This window comes from Nerophis ophidion, linkage group LG04 (genome assembly GCF_033978795.1).
Source record: "Nerophis ophidion isolate RoL-2023_Sa linkage group LG04, RoL_Noph_v1.0, whole genome shotgun sequence".
In the NCBI taxonomy this organism is placed as follows: Eukaryota; Metazoa; Chordata; class Actinopteri; order Syngnathiformes; family Syngnathidae; genus Nerophis; species Nerophis ophidion.
In genome coordinates, this window is record NC_084614.1 from 63,177,867 (window position 1) to 63,204,985 (window position 27,119).

The window sequence follows — 27,119 nt, forward strand, 5'->3', positions numbered from 1 at the left end:
CCCAGGCCAGCCGGGAGACATAGTCTTTCCAACGTGTCCTGGGTCTTCCCCGTGGCCTCCTACCAGCTGGACGTGCCCTAAACACCTCCCTAGGGAGGCGTTCGGGTGGCATCCTGACCAGATGCCCGAACCACCTCATCTGGCTCCTCTCGATGTGGAGGAGCAGCGGCTTTACGTTGAGCTCCTCCCGGATGGCAGAGCTTCTCACCCTATCTCTAAGGGAGAGCCCCGCCACCCGGCGGAGGAAACTCATTTCGGCCGCTTGTACCCGTGATCTTATCCTTTCGGTCATGACCCAAAGCTCATGACCATAGGTGAGGATGGGAACGTAGATCGACCGGTAAATTGAGAGCTTTGCCTCCCGGCTCAGCTCCTTCTTCACCACAACGGATCGATACAACGTCCGCATTACTGAAGACGCCGCACCGATCCGCCTGTCGATCTCACGATCCACTCTTCCCCCACTCGTGAACAAGACTCCTAGGTACTTGAACTCCTCCACTTGGGGCAGGGTCTCCTCCCCAACCCGGAGATGGCACTCCACCCTTTTCCGGGCGAGAACCATGGACTCGGACTTGGAGGTGCTGATTCTCATTCCAGTCGCTTCACACTGGAATGAGAATGAGTAGCTGGTATATTACATTAAAACAACAAGAGGAACAAAGTTCCCTGACAATAAAATGTTTGGGGAAAAAAAGCAGCATTCTTGTGTAATTTGATTTTCATACATGCATTTTTTTCCCAGAAGTATTCAGACATTTCTTTTTTTATCTGTACTTTGATATTTAATTAAATTTGTATGTGGTGCTATTGCCACTGTCTTGTAGTATATGGCAATGCTGATATTGAAACCTTAATTTCTCTGTGGGCACATGCCCCGGTGATCAATTACATTCTATGTAATATCTATAAAGATGTCAAAATTGTGTGACAGACCTAAAAGGACCAACTTCGCTCAAGTGTTTTGCTTTTTCTCTCACTTTTTGTTCTTTGCTATTGGCATGTAATGATAAACGGTATTAATGATAACCACGGTAAAACTCCCAAAAGTTAGTATTACCGTTTTAAATATCATGATAAAAAAAACGTGATTGACAACTGCATTTTGATAAACTCAAGATTGTTGGCGCCAGCCCTCGCCTATATAATGCTAACATGAAAACAAGCAGCATTAAAGCAGCACTATGTAACTGCTAGTGTGGTGTATAATATAGTCAGGTGTTCTCATGGATGCAAAGGATTCTGGGTATTTGTTGTGTTGCGTTTATGTTGTTACTGTGAGGATGTTCTCCCGAAATGTGTTTGTCATTCTTATTTGGTGTGGCTTCACAGCGTGGTGCATATTAGTAAGAGTGTTAAAATTGCTTATATCACAACCATTAGTGTACTCTGTATCACCCAGTATGCCTTGCAGTCGTGTGCGTGTGTCAGTGGAAGCCACATACAACATATTGCTGGACTTGCAAGTAAATTGTACATTTTGTAGAAGGCGTCAAAGGCAAACGCTTCGTAGCACGCCCAAATACTTATTAACTGGGTGACTGCCGGCAGACATACTTGAGGATGTTTACGTCAACTAATGTCTTCTTCACTCTGTGACACGGGTCCAAAATGGCTCTTTGAACGGTAAGAGTTACCAATCTCTGAACCATGTATATCATATATTTCCAAAACTGTTCAACCGCCACCCGCCCGAATCTATTTAAAATCAATTTTTTCGTCATGTCCATCGCCCGACCCGCGGTTTATCCGCGGACTCCGCGGCTGAGACCGCAAACCGCGCATCGCTAATATATGTGTATATATATGTGTGTATATATATATATATATATAGACATATATGTATATATATATATATATATATACATATATACATACACACAGTATATATACATATATATACACAGTAAATATATATATATATATATATATATATATATATATATATATATATATATATATATAAATATGCATAATTTGTTACATACTTTTCATTTAAATTAATCTTAAACTGCTCCAGCGCAAACCAATATTTAAAACAAAAACCTAATCCTTAAAACAGATACAAGACTAATACTAAAACACTATTGGTGAAGCATAAGAAAAAAATGCAAAAGAGTGCGTTTTGTAACGTGGTGTTTATTTTATATATTTTTTTATTTAAAAGTCACAAACAGGGTTTGTAAATCTTCATCATACAAGCAGATATTTGAGCCCATTTTCCACCAAATAAAACCCACCTACAGCCACAAACTCTGTTAGATCCCTAAAATGACAAAACACCACTTACCGGTAGTTTTATTACACCTAATGCTACTGTATTATTTATTTTTAAGGGCCTATATAGGGTTAAGAAAAAGCTTCTATGGTTAAAGGTTTTTATCACGGTGATAACTTGACCCTAGAACTAATTATTTTATGTTCTTTATACTCTGGGGGAAAATAATTTCCAGCAACAGGAACATAGTCTGCTAGACTCTAGTAAATAAACAAGACAGCACAATCACATTGTACATAACAAAAAAAAAAGGAAATTTCCCAGAAATGGTTGACCTGAACAGATGATCCAGAGACCAAACACGATAGTTGTGTTTGTCAACCTGTAAGCTGGAACCACAATCCTTCTTCTATGCTCCGCATCTTTAAAAATGTTGTTATTCATGCAGCACCAGGTCAGTCAGTCACTCCCTGGTTTCACAGTGCAAGCTCCACAATCTAGTACAAAACAATGTGAGGGCTCCAAAAAGCTCACAACGTAAAATGATAAACGATTAACTCTAACGTGGGGGTCACGTGTTGAAAGGGTCACAAAAACCAACCTCAGCACATGACCGAAGGGGGACTTTCTTAAAATCTGCTTTGACATTCTCCAAATTCACTACTTTTTCATCTATCAGTAAGAAATAATGTGGTTGGATATACTTGTCCAACACGAAATGAAAGGGGACACGGTAAAAACAGATGAGGGGGTAAAGATGATGCTTAATCTCACAGACAAACAATACAAGCAAAGGCTCATTATACCAATACAATTTTTTTCTTCAACCGTGTTACATGGCCTTTCCTTTTAACAACACTCAGTAAACGTTTGGGAACTGAAGAGACCAATTTTTGAAGCTTTTCAGGTGGAATTATTTCCTATTCTTGCTTGATGTACAGCTTAGGTTGTTCAACAGGCATTTTAGGCTTCACATTACGCCACTCATTTTCAATGGGAGACAGGTTTGGACTACAGGCAGGCCAGTCTAGTGCCCGCACTCTTTTACTATGAACCCACGTTGTTGTTAACAAGTGGCTCGGCAATGTCTTGCTGAAATAACCAGGAGCATACATGACAAGGTTGCTTGGATGGCAACATATGTTGCTCCAAAACTTGTATGTACCTTTTAAAATAATGGTGCCTTCACAGATGTGTAAGTTACCCATGACTTGGGCACTAACACACCCCCATACCATCACAGATGCTGGCTTTTGAACTTTGCGCCTAGAACAATCCGGATGGTTCTTTTCCTCTTTTGTTCCGGAGGACACAACATCCACAGCTTCCAAAAACAATTGGAAATGTTGACTTGTCAGATCACAGAACACTTTTCCACTTTGCATCAGTCCATCTTAGATGAGCTTGGGGCCAGCGAAGGCGGCAGCGTTTCTGGGTGTTGTTAATAAATGGCTTTTGCCTTGTATAGTAGAGTTTTAATTTGCACTTACAGATGTACCGACCAACTTTAGTTACTGACAGAGGTTATCTGAAGTGTTCCTGATGTGGTGATATCCTTTACACACTGTCGGTTTTTGATGCGGTACCACCTGAGGGATGGAAGGTCCGTAATATCATCGCTTACATGAAGTGATTTCACCAGATTCTCTGATATTTGATGATGATATTATCAAAGTATATCCGATTCTGATATTACGGACTGTAGATGGAGAAATCCCTAAATTCCTTGCAAACGCTCATTTGAGAAATGTTGTTCTTAAATTGTTCGGCAATTTGCTCACGTATTTGTTCACAAAGTGGTGACCCTCGCCCCATCCTTGTTTGTGAATGACTGAACATTTCATGGAAGCTGCTTCTATATCCAATCATAGCATCCACCTGTTCCTAATGAGCAAGTTTACCTATTGGATTTTCTAAATAAGTATTTGACGAGCATCCCTCAACTTTCTCAGTCGTTTTTACCAAGTGTGCCAGCTTTTTTGAAACATGTTGCAGGCATCAAATTCCAAATGAGCTAATATTTGCAAAAAATCAGTTTTCTATTTTGTACGTTAAATATCTTGTCTTGCAGTCTGTTCAATTGAATATGGGTTGAACAGAATTTGAAAATCATTGTATTCTGTTTTAATTTATGATTTACACAAAGTGCTAACTTCAATGGTTTTGTGTTTTGTTTGATTGATTGATACTTTTATTAGTAGATTGCACAGTACAGTACATATTCCGTACAATTGACCACTAAATGGTAACACCCGAATAAGTTTTTCAACTTGTTTAAGTCGGGGTCCAAGTCAATCAATTCATGGTACAAATATATACTATCAACATAATACAGTCATCACACAAGTTAATCATCATAGTATGTACATTGAATTATTTACATTATTTACAATCCGGGAGGTGGGATGAGGAGCTTTGGTTGATATCAGAACTTCAGTCATCAACAATTGCATCAACAGAGAAATGTGGACATTGAAACAGTGTAGGTGTGACTTAGTAGGATATGTACAGCCAGCAGAGAACATAGTGAGTTCACATAGCATAAGAACAAGTATATACATTAGAAGTACATTTGAGTTGTTTATAATCCGGGGAGATGGGATGTGAATGGAGGAGGGTATTAGTAAAGTGTTGAAGTTGCCTGGAGGTGTTGTTTTAGAGCGGTTTTGAAGGAATATAGAGATGCACTTACTTTTATACCTGTTGGGAGTGCATTCCACATTGATTTGGCATAGAAAGAGAATCAGTTAAGACCTTTGTTAGATCGAAATCTGGGTTTAACGTGGTTTGTGGAGCTCCCCCTGGTGTTGTGGTTATGGCGGTCATTTACGTTAAGGAAGTAATTTGACATGTATCAAGGAGGTGTAGCGGATTTTATAGACTAGGCTCAGTGCAAGTTGTTTTACTCTGTCCTCCACCCTTGTATATATAGATATATAAATATATACAGTCGCATAAATGCCTGTTGCGGCTAAAATGGCACAATTTTTCTGTATTTCTATGTAAACAAGGATTATGTATTGTGTTAGAATACGACTACAATTGAGGCCTGGCCTCAATTAGTTACCATGGGCCTCGTGTAAAGAGTTACGAGGCTTTCCTACTAAAAATGGACTTATGATCAAATTCAGATAAAGGCGTACGCAAGTAAGATATTTGGATGTATTAAAGTGTTTGCACACACAAATCCAAGCATATTTCTTTGTTACGTACGATCATATCCAGAAAAAGGCGTACGCAAGTAAAATATTTGGATGTATTAAAGTGTTTGCACACAAAAATCCAAGCATATTTCTTTGTTACATCGCAATCAACTTGAAATCCGCCGCAGACCACGCCCCCTTATAAAAACGCAGATCATATTGAAAGTAGCCATGTGCTTGAGCTTGGCACAGTCTGCACAGTAGGTGTAAGAGCATCTGTCAGCTAGACATTGCTGTGTCTCCAAGAACTGAACATTGGCTGAAACAAAAAAGAAATGGTCAGTTTAGGAAGAAAGTGAATATAGATGTGCGTGGGCAAAACTGTCTTAGGGAAATTAGTGCTCTACCCCGCTTAAAAAAAGATAGTCGCTACAATACATACAACTTTAAAAGGAGTGGAGTGACTGATTAGCTCAATGTGAAATCATTTTCGTAACTTACGACAAAATGTGTTTATACAGTAGCCTGCTCACATGAGTCAATTAGAGTTTCATGTGTCAATCAAACAAACTAATGAATAGATTATTACTGAAATAATCGATAGCTCAGGCAGTAAAGCCATCAATTTGCCCCATTTAACACTCACCAGTGACAACAGTAGGTACATTTAAAAACATTTTAGAACTGGAAATGGAAATTCCAGTCATGAATCAAAATTTACCACAATAGATGGTGTACTGCCGTAAATGTACATGTACAGAAATAGACAATTTATTACAGCATTCTGGGGATGATTTATTCCAACAATAACTTTGCATGTGACCTGGCTTAATGATGAAAACATAAAATCTCCATAAAAAGGTAAACAACGCTACAAGTAAAACAATCTTTTGGAGATTGTTTTATCCTTTCATCTCCATTTAAATTGCCAGGAAGTTGTCCATTTCACCCCTTCTTACTGTGTTTTTAATTACATCCTTAACAACAGGGGAGAGGGAGCCCAAAACAGAAAAGGGAAAGGCAGATGGGAAAAAAAAAGGGCTAATGGAGAAAAGGGAAAAACGGAGAAAAGGGAAAAACGGAAAAGGTCTTTTCTCTCTGCCTTCCTTACCAGGAGGGCAGGAAGGGGAAGCAGGTGGGTCTTTTGATGCTAGTGAATATGGCTCCAGCAGGCCAAAATATTTCAAAGCCCTACTAGGATATTTAACACCCCAACTGTCAAAAACAACCTATTAGCGATTGTTCACTGAAAGCTGGTATTGTTGGGCATGTAATAGAGAAACAGAAACCTTCCTTTGCTTGGGGATTACTTAGGGATTACGCTGAACTGACTTTATTGTATGCAAGCTGCTAAAGTAAATAGAATAAGACACTTCCATATAAGACACTGATTTGTCCTCTCTTGCTTTGTTGGGACACATGATGTGTAGAAGACCTAAGCCGGGGACTAATGAGGACCCATGCAGCCATAGGCATACTGTAGCATGAGCGTACACACGTATTGCTTCTGTCAAGGGTGAAGGAAGGGCGCAATGAAGCCGTATGAGCCAGAGTTGCAGTAGGAGCAGAGTGCAGCCCAGCCCAGGCCCCTCATTAGTCTAAAAACATTTCCCTGATTTAGCACCAACGTGACAAAGACCAGGGGTAATGACTGAAACCTCGGGCCTTCTGCAGCTTAATGGCTCAGTCAGAATTAGTGCTCGTAGATATGCACGGGAATTTGCATGCACATGTCATGGATAAAAGATGAAAAGCTATCTCTAATGAATGAAGCTTTTTTTTACCATTCATATTATCCTGTTTTAATCAAGTGAGCTCTGCAGTCAAATGTGCATCTAATTGAGTAGATTACGTCTTGTGAACTGGAGGACGGGAAAAAAAACAACCAGGGAGTGCATGACGATAAACTGTAGTATCCAATTCTTTTCTAGCAGTACTTTATTTTTAGCTAAAATAGTTGAGTTCCTCATATAGGGGTAGTGGCCTTTACTCAACTTCAGAAGGTGCTCGGGATGTAACGGTAATCGGTATAATGCTAAACCGCGGTAAAATTCCAAACGGTTAGAAATATCGTTTACCTTTTTAATTACCAAAATTCATCATTTATTATTGTTTTTTAGGCAACATTGCTTACCTCCTGGAAAAGAAGTCACAGCAGCGCCGGCGCATGCGCACCAATGTTGTTTGGCTTGAAACATGGCGGAACGCAACTACAGCCTTTGCTTCATAGAGTTTCTTTCAGACTAAACAGTGCCGAGCGCTTCGTTTAACTTCCTTTCCCCTCGCTTCATTTTCATGGAGTCTCAGCATGCGTTCATGAGCGCACTGCTGCTATTAGAAGACAGACGCATTCGTCCCACGCTAAAAATATACTGTAGGCTGTGAAGATTGTGTATATATGTGAGAGGTATCACTCGTGTTAATTTTTGTTGGCTAAACTGTTGTTGGAGAAGAACAGAGCTTGTTTATTAAACTTAAATCTTTTTTAGGCAAACTGCTTTGTTTTTTATAAAGATATCAAAAAATATGCAACATGTCTTTACATGTGCATTTAATACTTACTTTAATAACCATTCCTGTGACATGGCACTTTGTTAATGTTTTATTGTATATAGTTCATTCCTTTTTAGCCAGCTCAGTGGCCTTGTGGTTACAGTGTCCGCCCTGAGATCGGTAGGTCGTGAGTGTGAATGTTGTCTATCTGTGTTGGCCCTGCGATGAGGTGGCGACTTGTCCAGGGTATACCCCGCCTTCCGCCCGAGTGCAGCCAGAGCCCAGCACCCCCGCAAGCCCGAGTGAGACAAGCGGTAGAAAATGGATTGATAGCTAATTAGAGCAACTGAATGTGTACACTTTATAAATCCATTTAGTCAACTAATCGTTAAGATAGTCGAGGACTAATCAACTATCAAAATAGTAATCAGTTGTAGCCCTAATATTTAGTAGCGCAGATTTCTTTGTAGACGTTCTAAAAGGCTGATAAAGTTTGATTTATTGAAGTGCAGTGTTTTTTTTTTCCTTTCCTCTTATCAGAACAATCGGTGCAAATAGCTTGGAAAATATCTTCTTCTGAAACAGGGAAGAAGTGCCACACAATGATTACAATAAGCTCGGGACGTTTACAACAAGCCCTTTACAGCACAAGCAGGAGAAAAAGAATGCTTGATTTGTTCACCCTCACACACCTGCAACACAGTGAGTTAACTCACCTCATTAAGGCGTGTTTATCTTTAGTTTTTTTAAATCAGTTATTTGAGCTATTTTTTGCTTACTTTTTTATTTTATATTTTATTATTTTTAACTCTTACCAGCGGGGGCTTCATGGTGGCAGAGGGGTTAGTGCATCTGCCTCACAATACGAAGGTCCTGAGTAGTCAGGGTTCAATCCCGGGCTAAGGATCTTTCTGTGTGGAGTTTGCATGTCCTACCCGTGAATGCGTGGGTTCCCTCCGGGTGCTCCGGCTTCCTCCCACTTCCAAAGAGATGTACCTGGGGATAGGTCGATTGGCAACACTAAATTGGCCCTAGTGTGTGAATGTGAGTGCGATTGTTGTCTATCTGTGTTGACCCTGCGAAGAAGTAGCAACTTGTCCAGGTTGTGCATCGCCTTCCGCCCGATTGTAGCTGAGATAGGCACCAGCACCCCCCGCGACCCCAAAGGGAATAAACGGTAGTAAATGGATGGATGGATGAACTCTTACCAGCCCAAAAATTATGTTTGTTATTTATCGTGCAGCTCTGGTATTAGCAAGTAGTTCACCCCTTGTATATTCTGAATGAAGAGTCTTTTGGAGACTGACATGAAAGCATGTATTGCTCTTCTAAATGAGCAGCGAGTGAGGCGACCCCGTGTGACATGACAAGCAAATCAAGTCGCTTTTTTAGCAAATACAACATTGCAATATAGACGATCAGGCCATGGAGGGGTTAAAATCTCAGCAAAGACCTGTGACTTAGTTAATTTTTGTTATTTTCCTATTTTAATGTCCTTAGTATCCACAGGTTATTAGCATAAACACCATGTGGCAACATTTCATGTATTTGCCAATTCTATGCAAATTACTCACTCCTGTTACTGTCAGTCTTGTCACACAAATTAGTAGTCATCTTCGGCTAACAAAACAGTGTACAAAAATGTATTTAAGATGCCTGAGATGGGCAAATACACATTTTAAGAACAACAAACCCTTGTTTATCGCCGTTTATTGGTGGGGAGCTTGCTGACATAATTTCTTCCTGGATGTTACAGAAAGTATGAGAATATGAACTGCTGCCTGCTCTTCTTTACTTACTATATTAAGACACTTTTTGGTCAAGACATTTTACACGTTTGTATTTTTGGCAGAGGTATCTTTGTTGATTTCATGTGTATCCTGTCGCGTCATTTGATTGAAAAGAACATGAAACTGTGTGCCATTCTTTAATGAGCCCAGGCTCCGAGTGTTGCGGACAAAGGCTTGTCGAGTGACTCCATTGCTGCAGTAGCAAAAACAAAGAAAACGGGACGGAGAAATCACCACGGCAAAAATGTTAAGTTGTGACAGGTAAGTAGAGGAGACATACATAGGAGACATTAGAAAAAGAGAAAGGGGTGGGAGGTGTGTGAAACCAACAAAAAAGATTTACAAGAACTCAAATAAATGCCCTGTCAGATATTAAAACATATTTTTGGGAGAATTATTGACAATGAGAGTAATCGTTGTCATCATCTCAAAAAAAAAAAAAGTGCCTTTGCAAAAAGGGAACCTTTGTCATGTAAGGCAAAAGAGCTGGTGCTTGAGCAATGGTTATTACTATCTACTGTACTTCAATTATTAATTAAAAAAACAAAACTAAATACTGGAATGATGTGTACTGTATCTGCAGATGTAGTTATTTTGTCGTTTAAAAAAAAAAAGGCAGATACCTATTAAAAAAAGCCGTTACCAATATACGTCAAAATGCCGAACATCGATAAGTAATAGTAATGCTGGCTTGAGGCTGAGCCAATCAGTGGCCACGATATCGGACAGCGTGCTGATTGGTTTGGTTGCCTATAGTGGTCATTAATAGTACTACAGTAGATATTTTTACTTCCTTCAGCCCTGTTTATACTTATAACAATGTTTGATTTAAAAAATATGCAGAATATGCTTAAATGAAATCTGCAGTATAGTCAAGCCGCAAACTTTGGCAAATAGCACCAATTCGGTGGACTGGCCCATTTGAAATGTGAAAAGAATCATAATAACTAATCTGGGAAATTGCTGCAACAATGCTGATCAAAGAGTCCTTTTTAGAGTTTCCTATTAATAATTGCTCAACTGCCTCTCGTATTGATTAAATTGTACTGTCTAATAATTGCACATTGAGGTTGAATAAGAGTGAGAATGCACAGTACCGCTCTGCACAACACGCCACCCTTCATAAACTAGCACCATGTCCAAAGGTTATAGTGAGGATGCCAAAGTTAAAGGCCTACTGAAACCCACTACTACCGACCACGCAGTCTGATAGTTTGTATATCAATGATGAAATATTAACATTGCAACACATGCCAGTACGGCCGGTTTAGTTAACTAAATTGCAATTTTAAATTTTCCGCTGAGTTTCTTGTTGAAAACGACGCGGAATGATGACGCGTGCGCGTGACGTCACGGACTGTCAATACATATTAGCGCAGCACGATTAGCGGCTAAAAGTCGTCTCTTTTCATCGCGCAATTAAACAGTATACTGGACATCTGTGTTGCTGAATCTTTTGCAATTTGTTCAATTAATAATGGAGAAGTCAAAGTAGAAAGATGGAGTTGGGAACCTTTAGCCACACAAACACACGGTGATTCCTTGTTTAAAATTCCCGGAGGTGAAGCTTTACTATGGATCAGAGCGGTCAAGCGAACATGGTTCCCGACCACTTGTCAACCGGCAGGTTTCAGTGAGAAAATTGTGGTAAAAAGTCGCCTCTTACCGGAGATCAGCTGAGCTTGCGCCGTCCATGCAGCTGACGTCGACTTCCTTCAGAGACTGGCCTCAAGTCACCCGTGGACACACCCTTTCGACTATCAGGTACTATTTAATCTCACTAAAACACTAGCAACACAATGGAAAGATGAGGGATTTCCCAGAATTATCCTAGTAAATGTGTCTAAAAACATCTGAATCTGTCCCAATGCAATCGCTTTTTTTTTCTTTCTAGTCCTTTGCTATCAAAATCATCATTCACGAATCTTTCATCCTCGCTCAAATTAATGGGGAAATTGACGTTTTCTCGGTCCGAATAGCTCTTGCTGCTGGAGGCTCCCATTATATAAACAATGTCAGGACATAAGGAGCCCTCACCCTTGTGACGTCATCGTCTGCGACTTCCGGTAAAGGCAAGGCTTTTTTATCAGCACCAAAAGTTGCGAACTTTATCGTCGATGTTCTTTACTAAATCCTTTCAGCAAAAATATGGTAATATCGCGAAATGATCAAGTATGACACATAGAATGGACCTGCTATCTCCGTTTAAATAAGAAAATCCAATTTCAGTAGGCCTTTAACCAACAGTTGACCAGGTGGTTTCCTGAAGACAACACCCTGCCTCGGCTTACAGTGCACAACACCTGACACAACAGCAGTTACTGTATCTTAAGTTGAATTTGGAAGCAGTGTGAGGCTAGCGAAACAGGAAACGAAAGAAAAGATAAAAATATAGGATACAACACAAAACGCTTGCATTTTTTAAATGAGGGGGTAAAATCTCTGCACCAGCTGCATTAATAGCAGTTAGCAGAAGCGTCGCTGGCCAGCAGCCCAGCCCAAATACTAAAGCTGCTCAAATACAGCAGCATCACGCGCTTATACTGCAGGCTGTGCTACAGTTAGGAACACAGTGTGCTCTGCAAGGATCTTGTGGTTACTTTGGTACACAACAGCCATGACACCACATAGAGACGGTCATATATACATTACATACAAAAATAATCCAAAAATAAAAGTATTGCCGTTATATCATCCTGAGAAAGAGCATTACTTATGGTGGACATTTCTTTATGGTGTATTTCTTTTGCCAGTTACAAATTTCAGGAAAAAAAAATCTGTTACCCAAAATACAGATGTCCACTGGAGTCGACGCTAGTTCTCAGGAGGATATGCAAAGTCACTCGTACTAGTACTAAAAGTAAACCAGGGATGTAACGATTAAACGCTGAAATATACTCTTGCATTGCGTAGTTTGCATCCAACGGCATCTTGTTTGATTTATAGTTCCTCCGTGTGGGATGGTGCCAGACTTGTAATTCTCTTCCAAAACACTAAGGGGCAGTGTCTCCAGAAGGAACAGTTGTGGACTAGATAGATACTGTATATTTCCTTCCTGTGAAGAGTGACTAAATAAAACCACTGAACTACAACATTGACTACTTTGTCGACACAGGAACTAATCATTCACAATGACCAGGTTACTTTTAATGGACGATTTACTTATAAACCTGAGGAAAATACCTTCGTAAAGATGGACTTTGAAACATCTGATCGAGTCGCAGCAGAGAACACTATTATTATTTGCAACAATATCTGTCTGTTTGGTACACAGGACAAGAGGGATCTGACATGTAATTGTAAATAAACATAATTGTTAAATAACCATTTACTAACCCCGTTTCCATATGAGTTGGGAAATTGTGTTAGATGTAAATATAAATGGAATACAATGATTTGCAAATCATTTTCAACCCATATTCAGTTGAATATGCTACAAAGACAATGTATTTGATGTTAAAATTGATAAACATGTTTTTATTTGCAAATAATCATTAAGTTTAGAATTTGATGCCAGCAACACGTGACAAAAAAGTTGGGAAAGGTGGCAATAAACACTGATAAAGTTGAGGAATGCTCATCAAGCACCTATTTTGAACACCCCTTCAGGTGTGCAGGCTAATTGGGAACAGGTGGGTGCCATGATTGGGTATAAAAGCAGCTTGCATGAAATGCTAAGTAATTCACAAACAAGGATGGGGCGAGGGTCACCAATTTGTAAGCAAATTGTTGAACAGTTGTAGAACATTTCTCATCGGGCTATTGCAAGGAATGTAGGGATTTTACCATCTACGGTCTGTAAAATTATCAAAAGGTTCAGAGAATCTGGAGAAATCACTGCACGTAAGCGATGATATTACAGACCTGTGATCCCTCAGGCGGTACTGCATCAAAAACCAACATCAGTGTGTAAAGGATATCACCACATGGGATCAGGAACACTTCATAAAACCACTGTCAGTAACTACAGTTGGTCGCTACATCTGTAAATGCAAGTTAAAACTCTACTATGCAAAGCGAATGCTATTCATCAACAACACCGAGGAACGCCGCCGGCTTCGCTGGGTCCAAGCTTATCTAAGATGGACTGATGCAAAGTGGAAAAGTGTACTGTGGTCTGACGAGTCCACATTTCAAATTATATTTGAAAACTTTGGATGTGGTGTCCTTTGGAACAAAGACAAAAATAACCATCCGGATTGTTATAGGCGCAAAGTTCAAAAGCCAGAATTGTGATGGTATGGGGGTGTATTAGTGCCCAAGGAATGGGTAGCTTACACATCTGTGAAGGCAAAGTTAATACTGAATGGTCCATACAGGTTTTGGAACAACATATGTTGTCATCCAAATAACGTTATCATGGACCCCCCTGCTTATTTCAGCAACACAATGCCAAGCCACGTGTTACAAGAGCGTGGCTTCGTATTAAAAGAGTGCGGGTACTTTCCTGGCCCACCTGCAGTCCAGACATGTCTTCTATCGAAAATGTGTGACGCATTATGAAGCGTAAAATACGACAACAAGACCCCGGACTGTTGAACAACTTAAGCTGTACATCAAGCAAGAATGGTAAAGAATTCTAATTCTACTTTCAAAGCTTTAACAATTAGTTTCCTCAGTTCCCAAACATTTGAGTGTTGTTAAAAGAAAATGTGATGTAACACAGTGGTGAACATGCCCTTTCCCAACTACTTTGGCACGTACTGCAGCCATGAAATTACAAATTAATTATTTGCAAAAAAAAAAAAGTTTATGAGTTTGAAAATCAAATATCTTGTTTTTGTAGTGCATTCAATTGAATATGGGTTGAAAAAAAATTGCAAATGATTGTATTCCGTTTATTTTTACATCTAACACAATTTCCCAACTCTCATGGAAACGGGTTTTGTACGTTTTAAGTTAAGGACAAGCTGTTGTACATGGTTATGTTCAGAGTTCACAAATGTTTGTAAATATACTGTGCCTGAAAGATTGACATGAAATAAGTATTGTGTGTGAGAGAAAAACATGTGCGTCCATGGGAAAGAATATGTGTCGGAATCGAACCTGTTAGCACAGGATTGTCAATAAAATGTAAGTGTTGTTCTTTCACTTTGTGACTTTTTCTGGACGACACAATAAGCTGAAAAACACACATTCAGTAATTTTGTTTATAGCTTACCGAGATATTAAGTACACACAATCAGTTTTCATGCAAATGATTAATTTCTTGTTTCATTTCATAAAATAATGTGCGCACTTTAAGCACAAAGTCTGCTTGCCTGTGTTCAGGGACCCTCCCAGGCAAAAATTGACCAATCACAGCTCTGCATTCTGCATCACCGGCAACAAAAACCTAGGATTTTTGGAAGGTGCACGTAGGCTACGCGGGAGGCTACGCAGGGCGAGGGGGAAATACAGCGACGCCTACGCGAGCTCTGCGGCAGGAGAGTATACACTAGGCTTAACGGTATTAATAAACCATGTTAAAACATTACGATTTGTACATTTCAAATTAAAATTCACGTAAAACTGTAATTGATAAATTCACTTTGATAAACTCACAAACCGGTTGTATTGCTCATGTAGTGCAGAAGCAAGCTTGCCTGTTAATTGTTAGCTAGCTTCAATGCTAACATGAATACAAAATCCACATCAGAAATTACAAACACCATACTCTAAATTCAACTTGTATAAACACGTTGCTGTCTGAGCATCTAAACTATATAATTGTTGTGAAATATATGTGTAAAGTAAATGTTATTTATATAGCGCTTTTCTCTAGTAAATCAAAGCGCTATACATAGTGAAACCCATTATCTAAGTTGCAATTAAACCAGTGTGGGTGGCACTGGGAGCAGGTGGGTAAAGTATCTTGCCCTAGGAAACCACAGCATTGAGTATGATTGCGGCGGAAGCGGGGATCGAGCTTGGAACCCTTAACTTGCTGGCACGGCCACTCTACCAACCGAGCCAGTTATGCTCTTTTAACAGAGATTAGGGTTACACGGTGTAGACAATATACAATACAGATGATATACATTGGGGTCAACAATAGAGATTTAAATACTGTCGATCTATTGTGATAATACATGTTGATGACATAATAAAATAACTTGCGTCAAGTCACATAGACCGGAAGTGCAACTCTCGTTTTGTCTTCATCATTAAAAAATACTGTAAAAGTTAAACAAATTAAAATGGAAGATAATCATATTTAAACACTCAACAATAATAATTGCCAACAATACTCAATTTAAATTTAATGACTTGAATATCAACCACTTACTAGTAAGATCAACCACTTACTAGTTAGTCGTTATAAGCGCTAGCGCAGACAAACTATAGCGGCGCCCTTATCACTATCGTGTGTCCCTTTGTATACACCATGTGATCTGCTGCTTTCTCGGTTCCTTGCTCCCTGGAAGTGTATTCTAGATTATTAATGAATGCCTCTCACCTTGACAGAGGAAGTCTGAGGAGGTATTCTGACAAGTTGGTACATTTTGACAGCCATTTAGGGCCCGGACATGGCGAGAACAACACAAAGACGTTTAGTCCCCCCCACCGCCTATTTTCTTCACAAGTATTATGGTCATTCCTTATCTAAATGAGAACATATGAACATCCTAGCAGTCAGCATCATAATGACACCACACATTTGTAGCACAGTGAATGATATCTTATTATGTTTGCTGTCTCTCATGAAGTCCACATTTAATCAGCGAAAAAAAGAAAAACAAAAATCTAATGCCTAATGCTTAAAATTATCAAAATACGTAAATATTAAAGCTTAATATGAATGTGCTCGCTACTACATTAATATATACTTACATACACCATGTGTATAAAGCCTCAACAGAGGTGTTTGGATGTTTTTTTAAGGTCTTTATAGGCTCCATTGTAGTATTTAACATTTAGAATGCAAACAAAAACATACATCCTCATGTCTCTTATGATTGTGGCAAAATTCCACAAAACAGTGCAGTTCCCCTTTAAGAAGCCGGAACAATATTGAATTAGGGCTGGGCGATACATCGATATACACGATACATCGCCGGTTTGTCTCTGTGCGATATAGAAAATGACTATATCGTGATATTTGAGTATACGTTCTCACACAGTTGCTTTTAGCTGCGGCCATTACACTACAGGCTCTTCCCACTCTTTTCCTGTCTCTCCTTCTCACAGACAGCAAGCGCACATTCTTACACACGTCACATACAATCACGTCATACGTCACATACCGTATACGCCCTCGCGGAGTAGAGAGGTAGCGGACTGGGTAACGTTAGTTGTGGTGCTAGCAGAGACGTGCGAGTGGTAATACGAGAGAAAGAAGGTGCGAATCAAGGAATAATTCATTCCCAAGAAAAACAGCAGGGGTTCCATCGTCTGGCGGTGGTTTGGCTTCAAGTGGGAATATGTCGAAAAGACAACTGTAATGTGTCAAGTGTGGGCCAAAAGCGTTGCTACCAAAAGTAGCATCCATCCATCCATTTTCTACCGCTTATTCCCTTTTGGGGTCGCGGGGGGCGCTGGGGCCTATCTCAGCTGCAATCGGGCGGAAGGCGGGGTACACCCTGGACAAGTCGCCACCTTATCGGTGGGCCAACACAGATAGACAGACAACATTCACACTCACATTCACACACTAGGGCCAATTTAGTGTTGCATTGGCAAAAGTAGCATTACTTTTAAAATGTAGCATAATTTGAAAAGTCTCCTGCTAGAGAATGAAGAGTGCTTACTCCACATGTCAACATGTCCGTTCGGTGTCACACCAACAATATGCCGAGACAACCATTTCCACACCAACACTGTATGACAAAAATAGTCAACAACAGAATTTAATAACGTCCGTAGTAACCTACTACATAGTGTGGGACGAACACTGTTTGAATTCCTAATATGCAGCTCATTTCTATTGGACACTTAAAATTTATTTGACAATCTTCGACTTTCTGTTTTGGAAAGGACATGAACGTTTGTGCCATTGATTAAAGGCCTACAGAAACCCACTACTACCCACCACGCAGTCTGATAGTTTATATATCAATGATGAAATATTAACATTGCAACACATGCCAATACGGCCTTTTTAGTTGACTAAATTACAATTTTAAATTTCCCGGGAGTTTCGTCTTCGAAACGTCGTGTAATGATGTGTACGCAAGACGTCACAAGTTTTTAGGAAGTATGAGCGCTGCGCACACACACAGCTAAATGTTGTCTGCTTTAACGGCATACTTATACAGTTTTTTGACATCTGTGTTAGTGAATCTTTTGCAATTTGTTCAATTAATATTGGAAAAGTCACAGTAGAAAGATGGAGTTGGGAAGCTTTAGCCTTTAGCCACACGAATACACTGAGATTCCTTGTTTAAAATTCCTGGAGGTGAAACTTTCCTATGGATCAGAGCGCGGTCAAGCCAACATTGATCCCTACCAAATGTCAACCAGCAGGTTTCGGTGAAAAAATTGTGGTTAAAAAGTCAGTTCTTACCGGAGAAAAGCTGAGCTTGTGCCGTTCATAGATGCCATCGACACTGCGCGTCAAAACACCCGTGGAGACACCCTTCCGACTATCAAGTACTATTTAATTCACTAAAACACTAGCAACACAATAGAAAGATAAGGGATTTCCCAGAATTAACCTAGTAAATGTGTCTAAAACATCAGAATCCGTCCCAATGCAATCGTGTTTTTTTTTTCTAGTCCGTCGCTATCAATATCCTCAAAAACGAATCTTTCAGCCTCGCTCAAATTAATAGGGAAATTGTCCTTTTCTGTTAGCGCCGAAAGGTGCAAACTTTATCGTGGATGTTCTCTACTAAATCCTTTCAGCAAAAATATGGAAATATCGCGAAATGATCAAGTATGACACATAGAATGGACCTGCTATCCCCGTTTAAATGAGAAAATCTCATTTCAGTAGGCCTTTAATAACCGTTTAATAAATACAGTTTTTGTCAATTGACTTAGTTGTGGTTTCCCTCTCTGCATTAAAGTTTAAAAGGAGCACATATTAATGCAGTATGAACAAGAATGTTTTAATGTAGACACATAGAATCATCATACTGCTGTGATTATATGTATCACGTATCAATTCAAGGCCAAGGCAAAATATCGAGATATTAAATAGTGCATCGCGATATGGCTTAAAAATATTGAGATATTAAAAAAAGGCCATATTGCCCAAACCTATATTAAATGTTTTCTTCTGCCTAGAAATGTATATATATTGTTTTGTATATAAGTACTTTTTGATACTGTCATAATGTTAACAAGGAATTTTCATATTGTTAAACACACCAAAAATCATAGAACATGCTAGATGTTATATTATCGATGCAGTTGCTCCCCTAGCCAGGTATTATTAACTGACAATCACCACACTGCAAACAGAAATAAAGAGCTAGTCAAAAGGAACTCACTGGCTCATACATGGGCACAAACATGCTATGTACGTTACATAACTATAATGTGATTGCTCCTCCCACCTGTTAATAACGATAACCGCCACCCCACATGCAATAGAAATGGAACTCGAAGTAAGTCACATGCAAAAAAGGCAATTTACTGCAATTCTGTAACATTGGCACTAGAAAGCAGGCCTGGAGAGAGCACTGTGCGTGCCCAAGTCTTGGCATGGTTGACATGGCACAGTGTGAGTGTGCCCTCAATCTGTTGTGTCGGTGCTAAAAAGGAAACTACATAAGGCTGAAGAACACAAAACAAGTGTGGCAACACTTCTCTTGTGTTTTCGATTTAATACAGATAGATGCTCTGACCCAAGGCACAATGGTTGCCAAACATGCCTTTTGCAAGCTACTGTATGTCTGCAAGCCACAGTCACTATTTTTTCTTCAGGTGACCCATACTAACCAGGATGATCGTCCTTGTGATTTCCCCAAACCAAACTCACTGGTTCATAAGTCTGCGGGCTATAGTGCGTTTTCCGTTCGGGCTCCAGTACTCTGGAATGCCCTCCCGGTAACAGTTCGAGATGCTACCTCAGTAGAAGCATTTAAGTCTCACCTTAAAACTCATCTGTATACTCTAGCCTTTAAATAGACGTCCTTTTTAGACCAGTTGATCTGCCGCTTCTTTTCTTTCTCCTATGTCCCCCCCCTCCCTTGTGGAGGGGGTCCGGTCCGATGACCATGGATGAAGTACTGGCTGTCCAGAGTCGAGACCTAGGATGGACCGCTCGTCGGGACCCAGGATGGACCGCTCGCCTGTATCGGTTGGGGACATCTCTCCTCCGCTTGAGATGGTTTCCTGTGGACGGGACTCTGGCTGCTGTCTTGGATCCGCTTGAACTGAACTCTCGCGGCTGTGTTGGAGCCACTATGGATTGAACTTTCACAGTATCATGTTAGACCCGCTCGACATCCATTGCTTTCGGTCCCCTAGAGGGGGGGGGGGGTTGCCCACATCTGAGGTCCTCTCCAAGGTTTCTCATAGTCAGCATTGTCACTGGCGTCCCACTGGATGTGAATTCTCCCTGCCCACTGGGTGTGAGTTTTCCTTGCCCTTTTGTGGGTTCTTCCGAGGATGTTGTAGTCGTAATGATTTGTGCAGTCCTTTGAGACATTTGTGATTTGGGGCTATATAAATAAACATTGATTGATTGATTGATTGAAACTGAAAGCAGAATTAAGTAATGTAGGGCAACCCCTTAGCAATTATATCAAAGACATATGAAAAATATCACAAAAAAATTAACACTTTAAAAGTGTATATTAGTATACTGGGTCTCTTCTTCTGTATTAAAATGCACAAAAATGCACACTCTTGTTCTAGTAGACTAATAAACCAAATTACAAAAGTAAAAACCTGTTTGAGGAAAAAAAGGCACTGCTTGTCAGAGTTGTTCTTTGTAAATGGGTTAGACTTGCATAATTTTTAGAGCTTTTGCACACACACTAACAAGTGGAGTAAGGGTCAGTTAGTGCCCAACCTCCATGTGTCCTTGCAATATGAAGAAGGCAGAGGACAATGCTAGCCTGCTTGATCGGTTTCATCACAGGGAAAGACAGCCGCATGCTACAGCTAGTGTAGCTTCGGCTTAAATCAGACCAGGGGATTTAGTGATGGGATGTTAATTGAGTCAAGACGAATGCAGAATTATCAGAGTTGATATTATTGTTCACAGTTTGAAAGCAAAAATAAAGACAATTGGATGAGCCAGCTTAGGGCATGTTGAGACATGTCAGGACAATGTCGTTTGCTGCTTGGCTCAAAGGTACAATGTGAGTCATTATTCATCACTGCAACTCGGGAGGAGCCTTAAAAGGTCAAAAACAATATGTAACGCAACACTGCTCAACCTCTGATTTGTTATCATTTTAAAGCAATTAACCCAGAGCCTTTGTTTTACTACCAACCTTTTTGCATGACGACACAAGGCTACTGCTATGTCGAACAAATAGGTAACAGTTCTGGGTCTACGGTTATCATTAAAAGCTTCGTGTCAACACTGGTACCCTTCTGTGGTGACATGTCGACAACAATTAGGGATAGGTACCCAATTCAGTACTTTTATAGGCACAGACTTAATTTTGTCAGTGCTACCGGTATCGAGTCACAACGCACTTCATGTCATGTCTGACGACCAGCTCAAACACTTGGGAAGCAAATAAGCACTCAAGCAGCACATGGAGAGGATTTTTCATGCCAACAAAGCAAATTTGCCTGATAAAAAATACTCAAACGTACAGTAAAGCCTAGTATATATGCTTGCGTCTCGTAATTTGCAGAAACGACGCTGTCTTGCTTCTCTCCCTGCGCACCCTCCCGCAGACCCAGACTTGCACCTGCCAAAAATGCGAGCTTTGCGTTAGAAGCTACACGGATCACAATGCTGTGATTGGTCAGCTTTTAAAACACAAATAAGTTCAGAAAATTGGTACCGTAGTGTACCAGTAAGATTCCCGCGTAACGGGATTGGTAGCAAATCGATTCAAAATGTGAAAGGTACCAAAAAGGTACTATCCCTAATAACAATACACAAAAAAACTGAACACAGGCTAAAAATAGCTAAATCATTAAGTATAGATCACAGGTGTCAAACTCAAGGCCCAGGGGCCAGATTTGGCCCGTCACATCCCATTGTGACACTCAAAAACCTGCAAAAAAATCTGTCAATAAAATACTTCTTTATTTTTAGTAAGTATATTTGTTCTATCGAGATTACAAAAAAATGCATATTTTTTCAACTTTAACATTATCTGATCATGCCAAATATTGTATACTGTACTACTAAAATATATTTTGTGAAGAAAAAAAAAATTACTAACTGCATGTCACCTTTATTAAGGATTACAAAGCAAGTTATGTATCAATTTGTACATAAAAAAATAGTAATAATCAAATACATTTGCAATTGTGTAATATCATAAGGTGATTATAGATTTATTTTAGTGCTCTCAAATTATATATGTTTTTAATCAGATGTAACACTTTAATTTTGATTAAACGTGATTAATCACTGGTTATTACCCACATGGATAATTCAATTTTTTTTTTTTTTTAAAAACGGCCCACTGAAGGCAGCCATTAATTGCGACGTGGCCCCCAATATAAACATGTTTGACACCCATAGTATGGATTTTCAAAGGTTTCAAGTCTCATGTGATTTAATGAAGTAATGCAAAATTTACTTTACTGCCACTCGTTTGTGAGACTACGCTACGCTAATGGTATGTTGCAAAAAAAATGTTCAGTTCTATGGTTCTATCAGTTTTCCTAGATGCTCACAGTGCTATGGTTTTACAAGGCTTGCTGTAGTCTGACTATATGTACGTTTAAAGGGACCATAAAATGCAAAACAACATTTCTAACCAGATGGTACCTACTTATGTGTATTTGGTATCCCCTAGGTCCCGAAAATTTAAAATTGAACCGTGGAGGCATTTCTGATATTTTTAAAATAATCTTGCCTTCCTTCATACGAGCCGCTTGGAATTTGCTCTGTCCTGTGACATTTTCTGCCCTATTGCGTCAGCGGATATTGCCATATATTATAAAGCTGTACCCAAACAGCTTAGCGCCAGTCCGCCATTGTAGTCCACCCTGCAGTCAAACTTATTTTTCGCTATCCTCTCGTTGAGGGGCAGACTGGCTTGTACATGGACATGCATCCTCTGCTGTAAGCATTTATAATGCAAAGTAGTGTATTTATCAAACTTCCTAGTCAGTGGCCCTACTATTGAAGCGCTAAAAACAACAACAAAGATGACATGGAAAAGACGCAGTCCAAGTGGAACCACGTAAATAAGACTTCCCACAAAACGGCACACTAAATGGAGCCGGTCAGAAAGCGGCTTTAATATGGTTTGTAAGACAAAATCTATGCAAAAGTGTTTTTCAAACTTTTTTCACCAAGTGCCACCTCAGTAAATACTTGGCTCGCCAGTTACCACCATAACGACCAACATTAAAATACAGTAGCGCAGTAGGCCTAAGCATTTTTCAAAAACAAAAAGGTTTTATTTAACAAGTGTATTTAATATTTTTGGCCAATGTAAAATGATATACAGTTTGAACTGTATTTGCATATAGAAAAATAAAACGCTGTACTTTATTCCAGCGATCCTTTAGTTTACCACTAGTTTTAGATGTAGACCACAAAGAAGTGTTTTAAATGTTGAAAAAAATCATAAGATGAACCCTTTTATATGTACGACTACCAACTTTTGTGCAACAATGCTATGCTACTACTGTGTCGCATTAAGATTGATTTCAAAGTCTGCGGTTATTAACCCATTCGTCTTAAAGTTAAGCTTTTTTGTGTAGATGCTTACTGAGCTAAAATCGCTCTCAAGATTTAACTGTTTGACTGAAAATGCTTTAATTGATTCGCTCTCAAGATTTAACTGTTTGACTGAAAATGCTTTAATTGATTCGCTCTCAAGATTTAACTGTTTGACTGAAAATGCTTTAATTGATGAAGCTATTCTAATGCTATGTCATATTGATGTCCATTTCTGGTTTAGACTTTCATCACAATTCTTTAGGCTCTAATTTAAGAAGCTGAATGAGCTGGAGTTTCATGTCATCTGATTAAGTGTTGCAAGATTCAAACCCGTCCATGATGGGCACTGGCATATTCTTTGTGAATGTTTGTGCGAGTTTACAGATTTTACAGATAATTTTTGCCATTCCACTTTGAATACGAAGGAATAAATATGAATGGAGCAAATGAGTTGGGGTGTAAGGGTTGCGGCTACAAAGACACATAAAAGGAAGTGATTGTGCACTTATATTAAGTACATATGTAATACCTGATTTTGACAGAACACTACCAGAACATAAAAGCAAAATTTGGCGGTGGCTGTGTACAGTAGTTAAGAGAGGTCATGAGGCTGAGCTGGGGAGCATCATCCCTCAAGCCCCGCCCTCCTTGAACTACACATTCAATCATCCTGGCGGATCAATACAATGAATTTATCTTCATGCTCCCTTTACCGTCAATCCTAATCAGGCCTTTCCTGCAATTATGTGTGCACTTTTCAGTCTTTGTTACATAAATTGAATAAATACACTATACTACTAGATGCATACCGGTTTATTAATAAACAAAATCATAAGTCTCCATTTCTATGGATACAATATTGTTGATACCTTGTAGTAAATAAGAAGTATAATAGATATTTCCTTAAATCACCAAAAGTGCATGATCTCTCGTTTTATCCTATACCCTTCACTGCATCCTCTATAAAGCCCCCCGCCGCCCCTCATGTGGCACACTGCAACGTTGCAGTGACACAAGCACATTAGTCACCACAGACATGCAATGCAAGCACAGAAGTACGGGGAAAAAACAGATTTATAAACCCACACATCAGGCGACGCGCCTTGTTAATTCTTGCTCAACCCCCTCCCTGAATAGCAGCGGTATCACCTTTATGGTTGTAAATTAACATTGAACGTGGTGGGCTACTGTTTAATTTATTATCCTGTCATGTATGTGGCATCCTCTATCAACTGTGGTCAAAGAGCTTTGGAAGACAAACATGTAATACACTCAAAGCTTTATAATCATTACATTGTTGCTAAATCCCGCCCTTGCCTCTGCAAAGATGGTTGACGGCGGCCATGTTTCTCAACCAATATTAGATTAGATTAGATTAGATAGTACTTTATTTATTCCTTCAGGAGAGTTCTTTCAGGAAAATTAAAATTTTCAGCACAATCCCATTCAAGATCAGACAAACATTACAGGGAGACAGAACAGGATCGCTGACGGGTCTGCCAGCTTCCAGCGCCCCTTACATAAAAAATATTGCTCCTATTTCAGACTTGCGCCTGTCGGTCCAATTTTTTACAACTATTTGGATAAACAACCCTGTTTTATATAACTGTATTAATTAAGAGACATTCAACTCAATGCAATTATAATTCTTATGATAATGTAACACTAAATTGGCCCTAGTGTGTGAATGTGAGTGTGAATGTTTGTCTGTGTTGGCCCTGCGATGACGTAGCGACTTGTCCAGGGTGTACGCCGCCTTCCGCCCGATTGTAGCTGATATAGGCACCAGCGTCCCCCGCAACCCCAAAGGGAATAAGCGGTAGAAAATGGATGGACGGATGTAAAATGAAAAGCACTATGTACGACTGTAACGTACCTGGAAAGGGAAGATGTTATCACTGCGTCCGACTCCATCATCCATCCAGGACTTGGGATTGAAACCCCCGGGGTTGTTGCGAGGGTACTTCTGGGACGCAACGTGGTTGTTCAGGAAGGTCTTCTTCAGCGGAGAGATAGAGTTGATAGGGGTCATACCGCCATTGAGGCCTCTGCGATAATCTCGGCCCTGAGATCCTCCCCAGCCGCCGCTGCCGCTTCCGTACCCACCTCCAGGACTCCAGGAGGTAGAGGACCCCGGGGAAGGCGAGGGGCTCTGGTAGCTGGCCGGCCCCCAAGGCGAGGGGGGCTTGCTCAGGCTGTTGGACAAATGCGGCAACTGGTTGAAGGCCGCCGGATTCCTGTGCGGGAAGGGCGGAGGAGGGTGCGGCGAGGCGGGCGAGCGCCGGTGCTGCTGGTGTTGGTTGTGAGGGTGCTGGAAGTGGGGGTGCGGCGGGGGTGCCGGGTGGTGCTGCGAGAGGGCGGCGCCTGGTCCTATTTGAGGGGAAAAGTTACCGCCGAACCCGGGGCTGACGTGGTGCGAGAAATTCTGGAACAGCAGCGGCCCATTGTTGGCGGAGGCTGGGTTGAAGAAGCTGACGTCCTCGTTGATGATGGTCGACGGCGCCGGCGGGATGGCCGCTGACCAGTTGTTGAAGCCGGTGAGCGACGATGAGGTGGTACTGGATTGGACCGGGCCCCCTAGACCAGATGTCTCCTGGTAGTCAAAGCCTGTCAGCACAGGAGACTCCAGACGGATCTGCTTGTCTTTCCCGACATCAGGCACACCGTTGTCCGTCTTGCCTTCCTCCGACCGGCCCTTCTCCAGTTCTGAGATGATGAGGCCGCCGCCTCCTCCGCCGCCGTCCTGGTGACTCCCGGGGGACAGCTGCTTTTCTTGCGTTTCTTGCAATTCTTGCTGCTGCGCTTTGGGCTTGTCGGGCCCCCCCAGTATTTCATCCTGCACGCTGCTGTGGGTGGCAGAGGCAGGGAAGAGCCAGGGAGAGCCCGCCGTGGTGCCATTTCCCACGGCTGTGGTGCTGTTTATGAACGCAGCGGGGCTCTGCGACACATTCTGGTGGTGGTGTGGGGGCTGCAGATGCGGGTGGATTCGGACCGGGAATGCGGACTTGTTGCCAGTGTTGTTTTGAACTAGGACTCCAAAGCCGTAATCCCCCATTTGTTTGCTCCCCCCACACACAAATAGTATCCCGTGATCGTTTGGTCCTATGGAGAGAAGAGCACACAGCAAGCACGATAAGCAGTCACTACAAATTTTTAATTCTCCCTACTGGATTTTTACTTTACCCATTTATAGAATCCCCAGATATATGGCGACCAACCCCAATGAGCCCATCCCCACCCTGACCAAATTATCTGTTTTAGCACTTGTGTGCAAAGCAAACATTAAACATCTTCAGCTAATTATAACCGCATGACGTTGCCAACTTGTCCACGGACAGCTGAGCTGCTGGCAGCCAATATGCTGCTTTAGCTCTTAGCTCTGATGTGACGAGGCGACACATTTGCTATTTTGGAGACGTTTGCGTGACGCAAACTGACACGCCAGGTTTTTTGTTTTGTTGTTTTTTTAAGGGGAACGCCGTGACGACGTTTTAAATGACTTCACGATTTTGACGTGTGGAGGTACTTGAAACAAAAATATTTAAAAAAATAAAAAAACGTACGACCTTGTTTGACAGCTGTCATGACTCTCCTCTTTCATCGGCTAGCTAAAGAAATACGCACCGTGAAGAAGTATCCATGGTTTTGATCGTTAATAAAACGACAAAAGAAACGATTTGTAACCGGTTAATAAAACTGAGTTATTACTAGCTATAGCTTTGTAGCTTCTAGCT

General features: G+C 40.6%; 1 protein-coding gene across 6 annotated transcripts in view; it reads right to left on the reverse strand.

The window, feature by feature from the left end:
- The window catches only part of cpeb4b (cytoplasmic polyadenylation element binding protein 4b), a 65,158-nt gene that overhangs the window by 37,573 nt on the left and 466 nt on the right, over positions 1–27,119 (reverse strand). For 4 of the 6 annotated variants that reach the window (XM_061898680.1, XM_061898678.1, XM_061898681.1 and 1 more), the window contains exon 2: positions 25,262–26,487. In XM_061898680.1, coding sequence (XP_061754664.1) covers positions 25,262–26,440 — 1,179 coding nt within the window. In that variant the 5' untranslated portion in view covers positions 26,441–26,487. Of the gene's footprint in view, positions 1–7,495; positions 7,670–25,261; positions 26,488–27,119 lie in introns of those variants that run through there. The other 2 variants (XM_061898682.1, XM_061898683.1) reach the window with 2 other exon arrangements.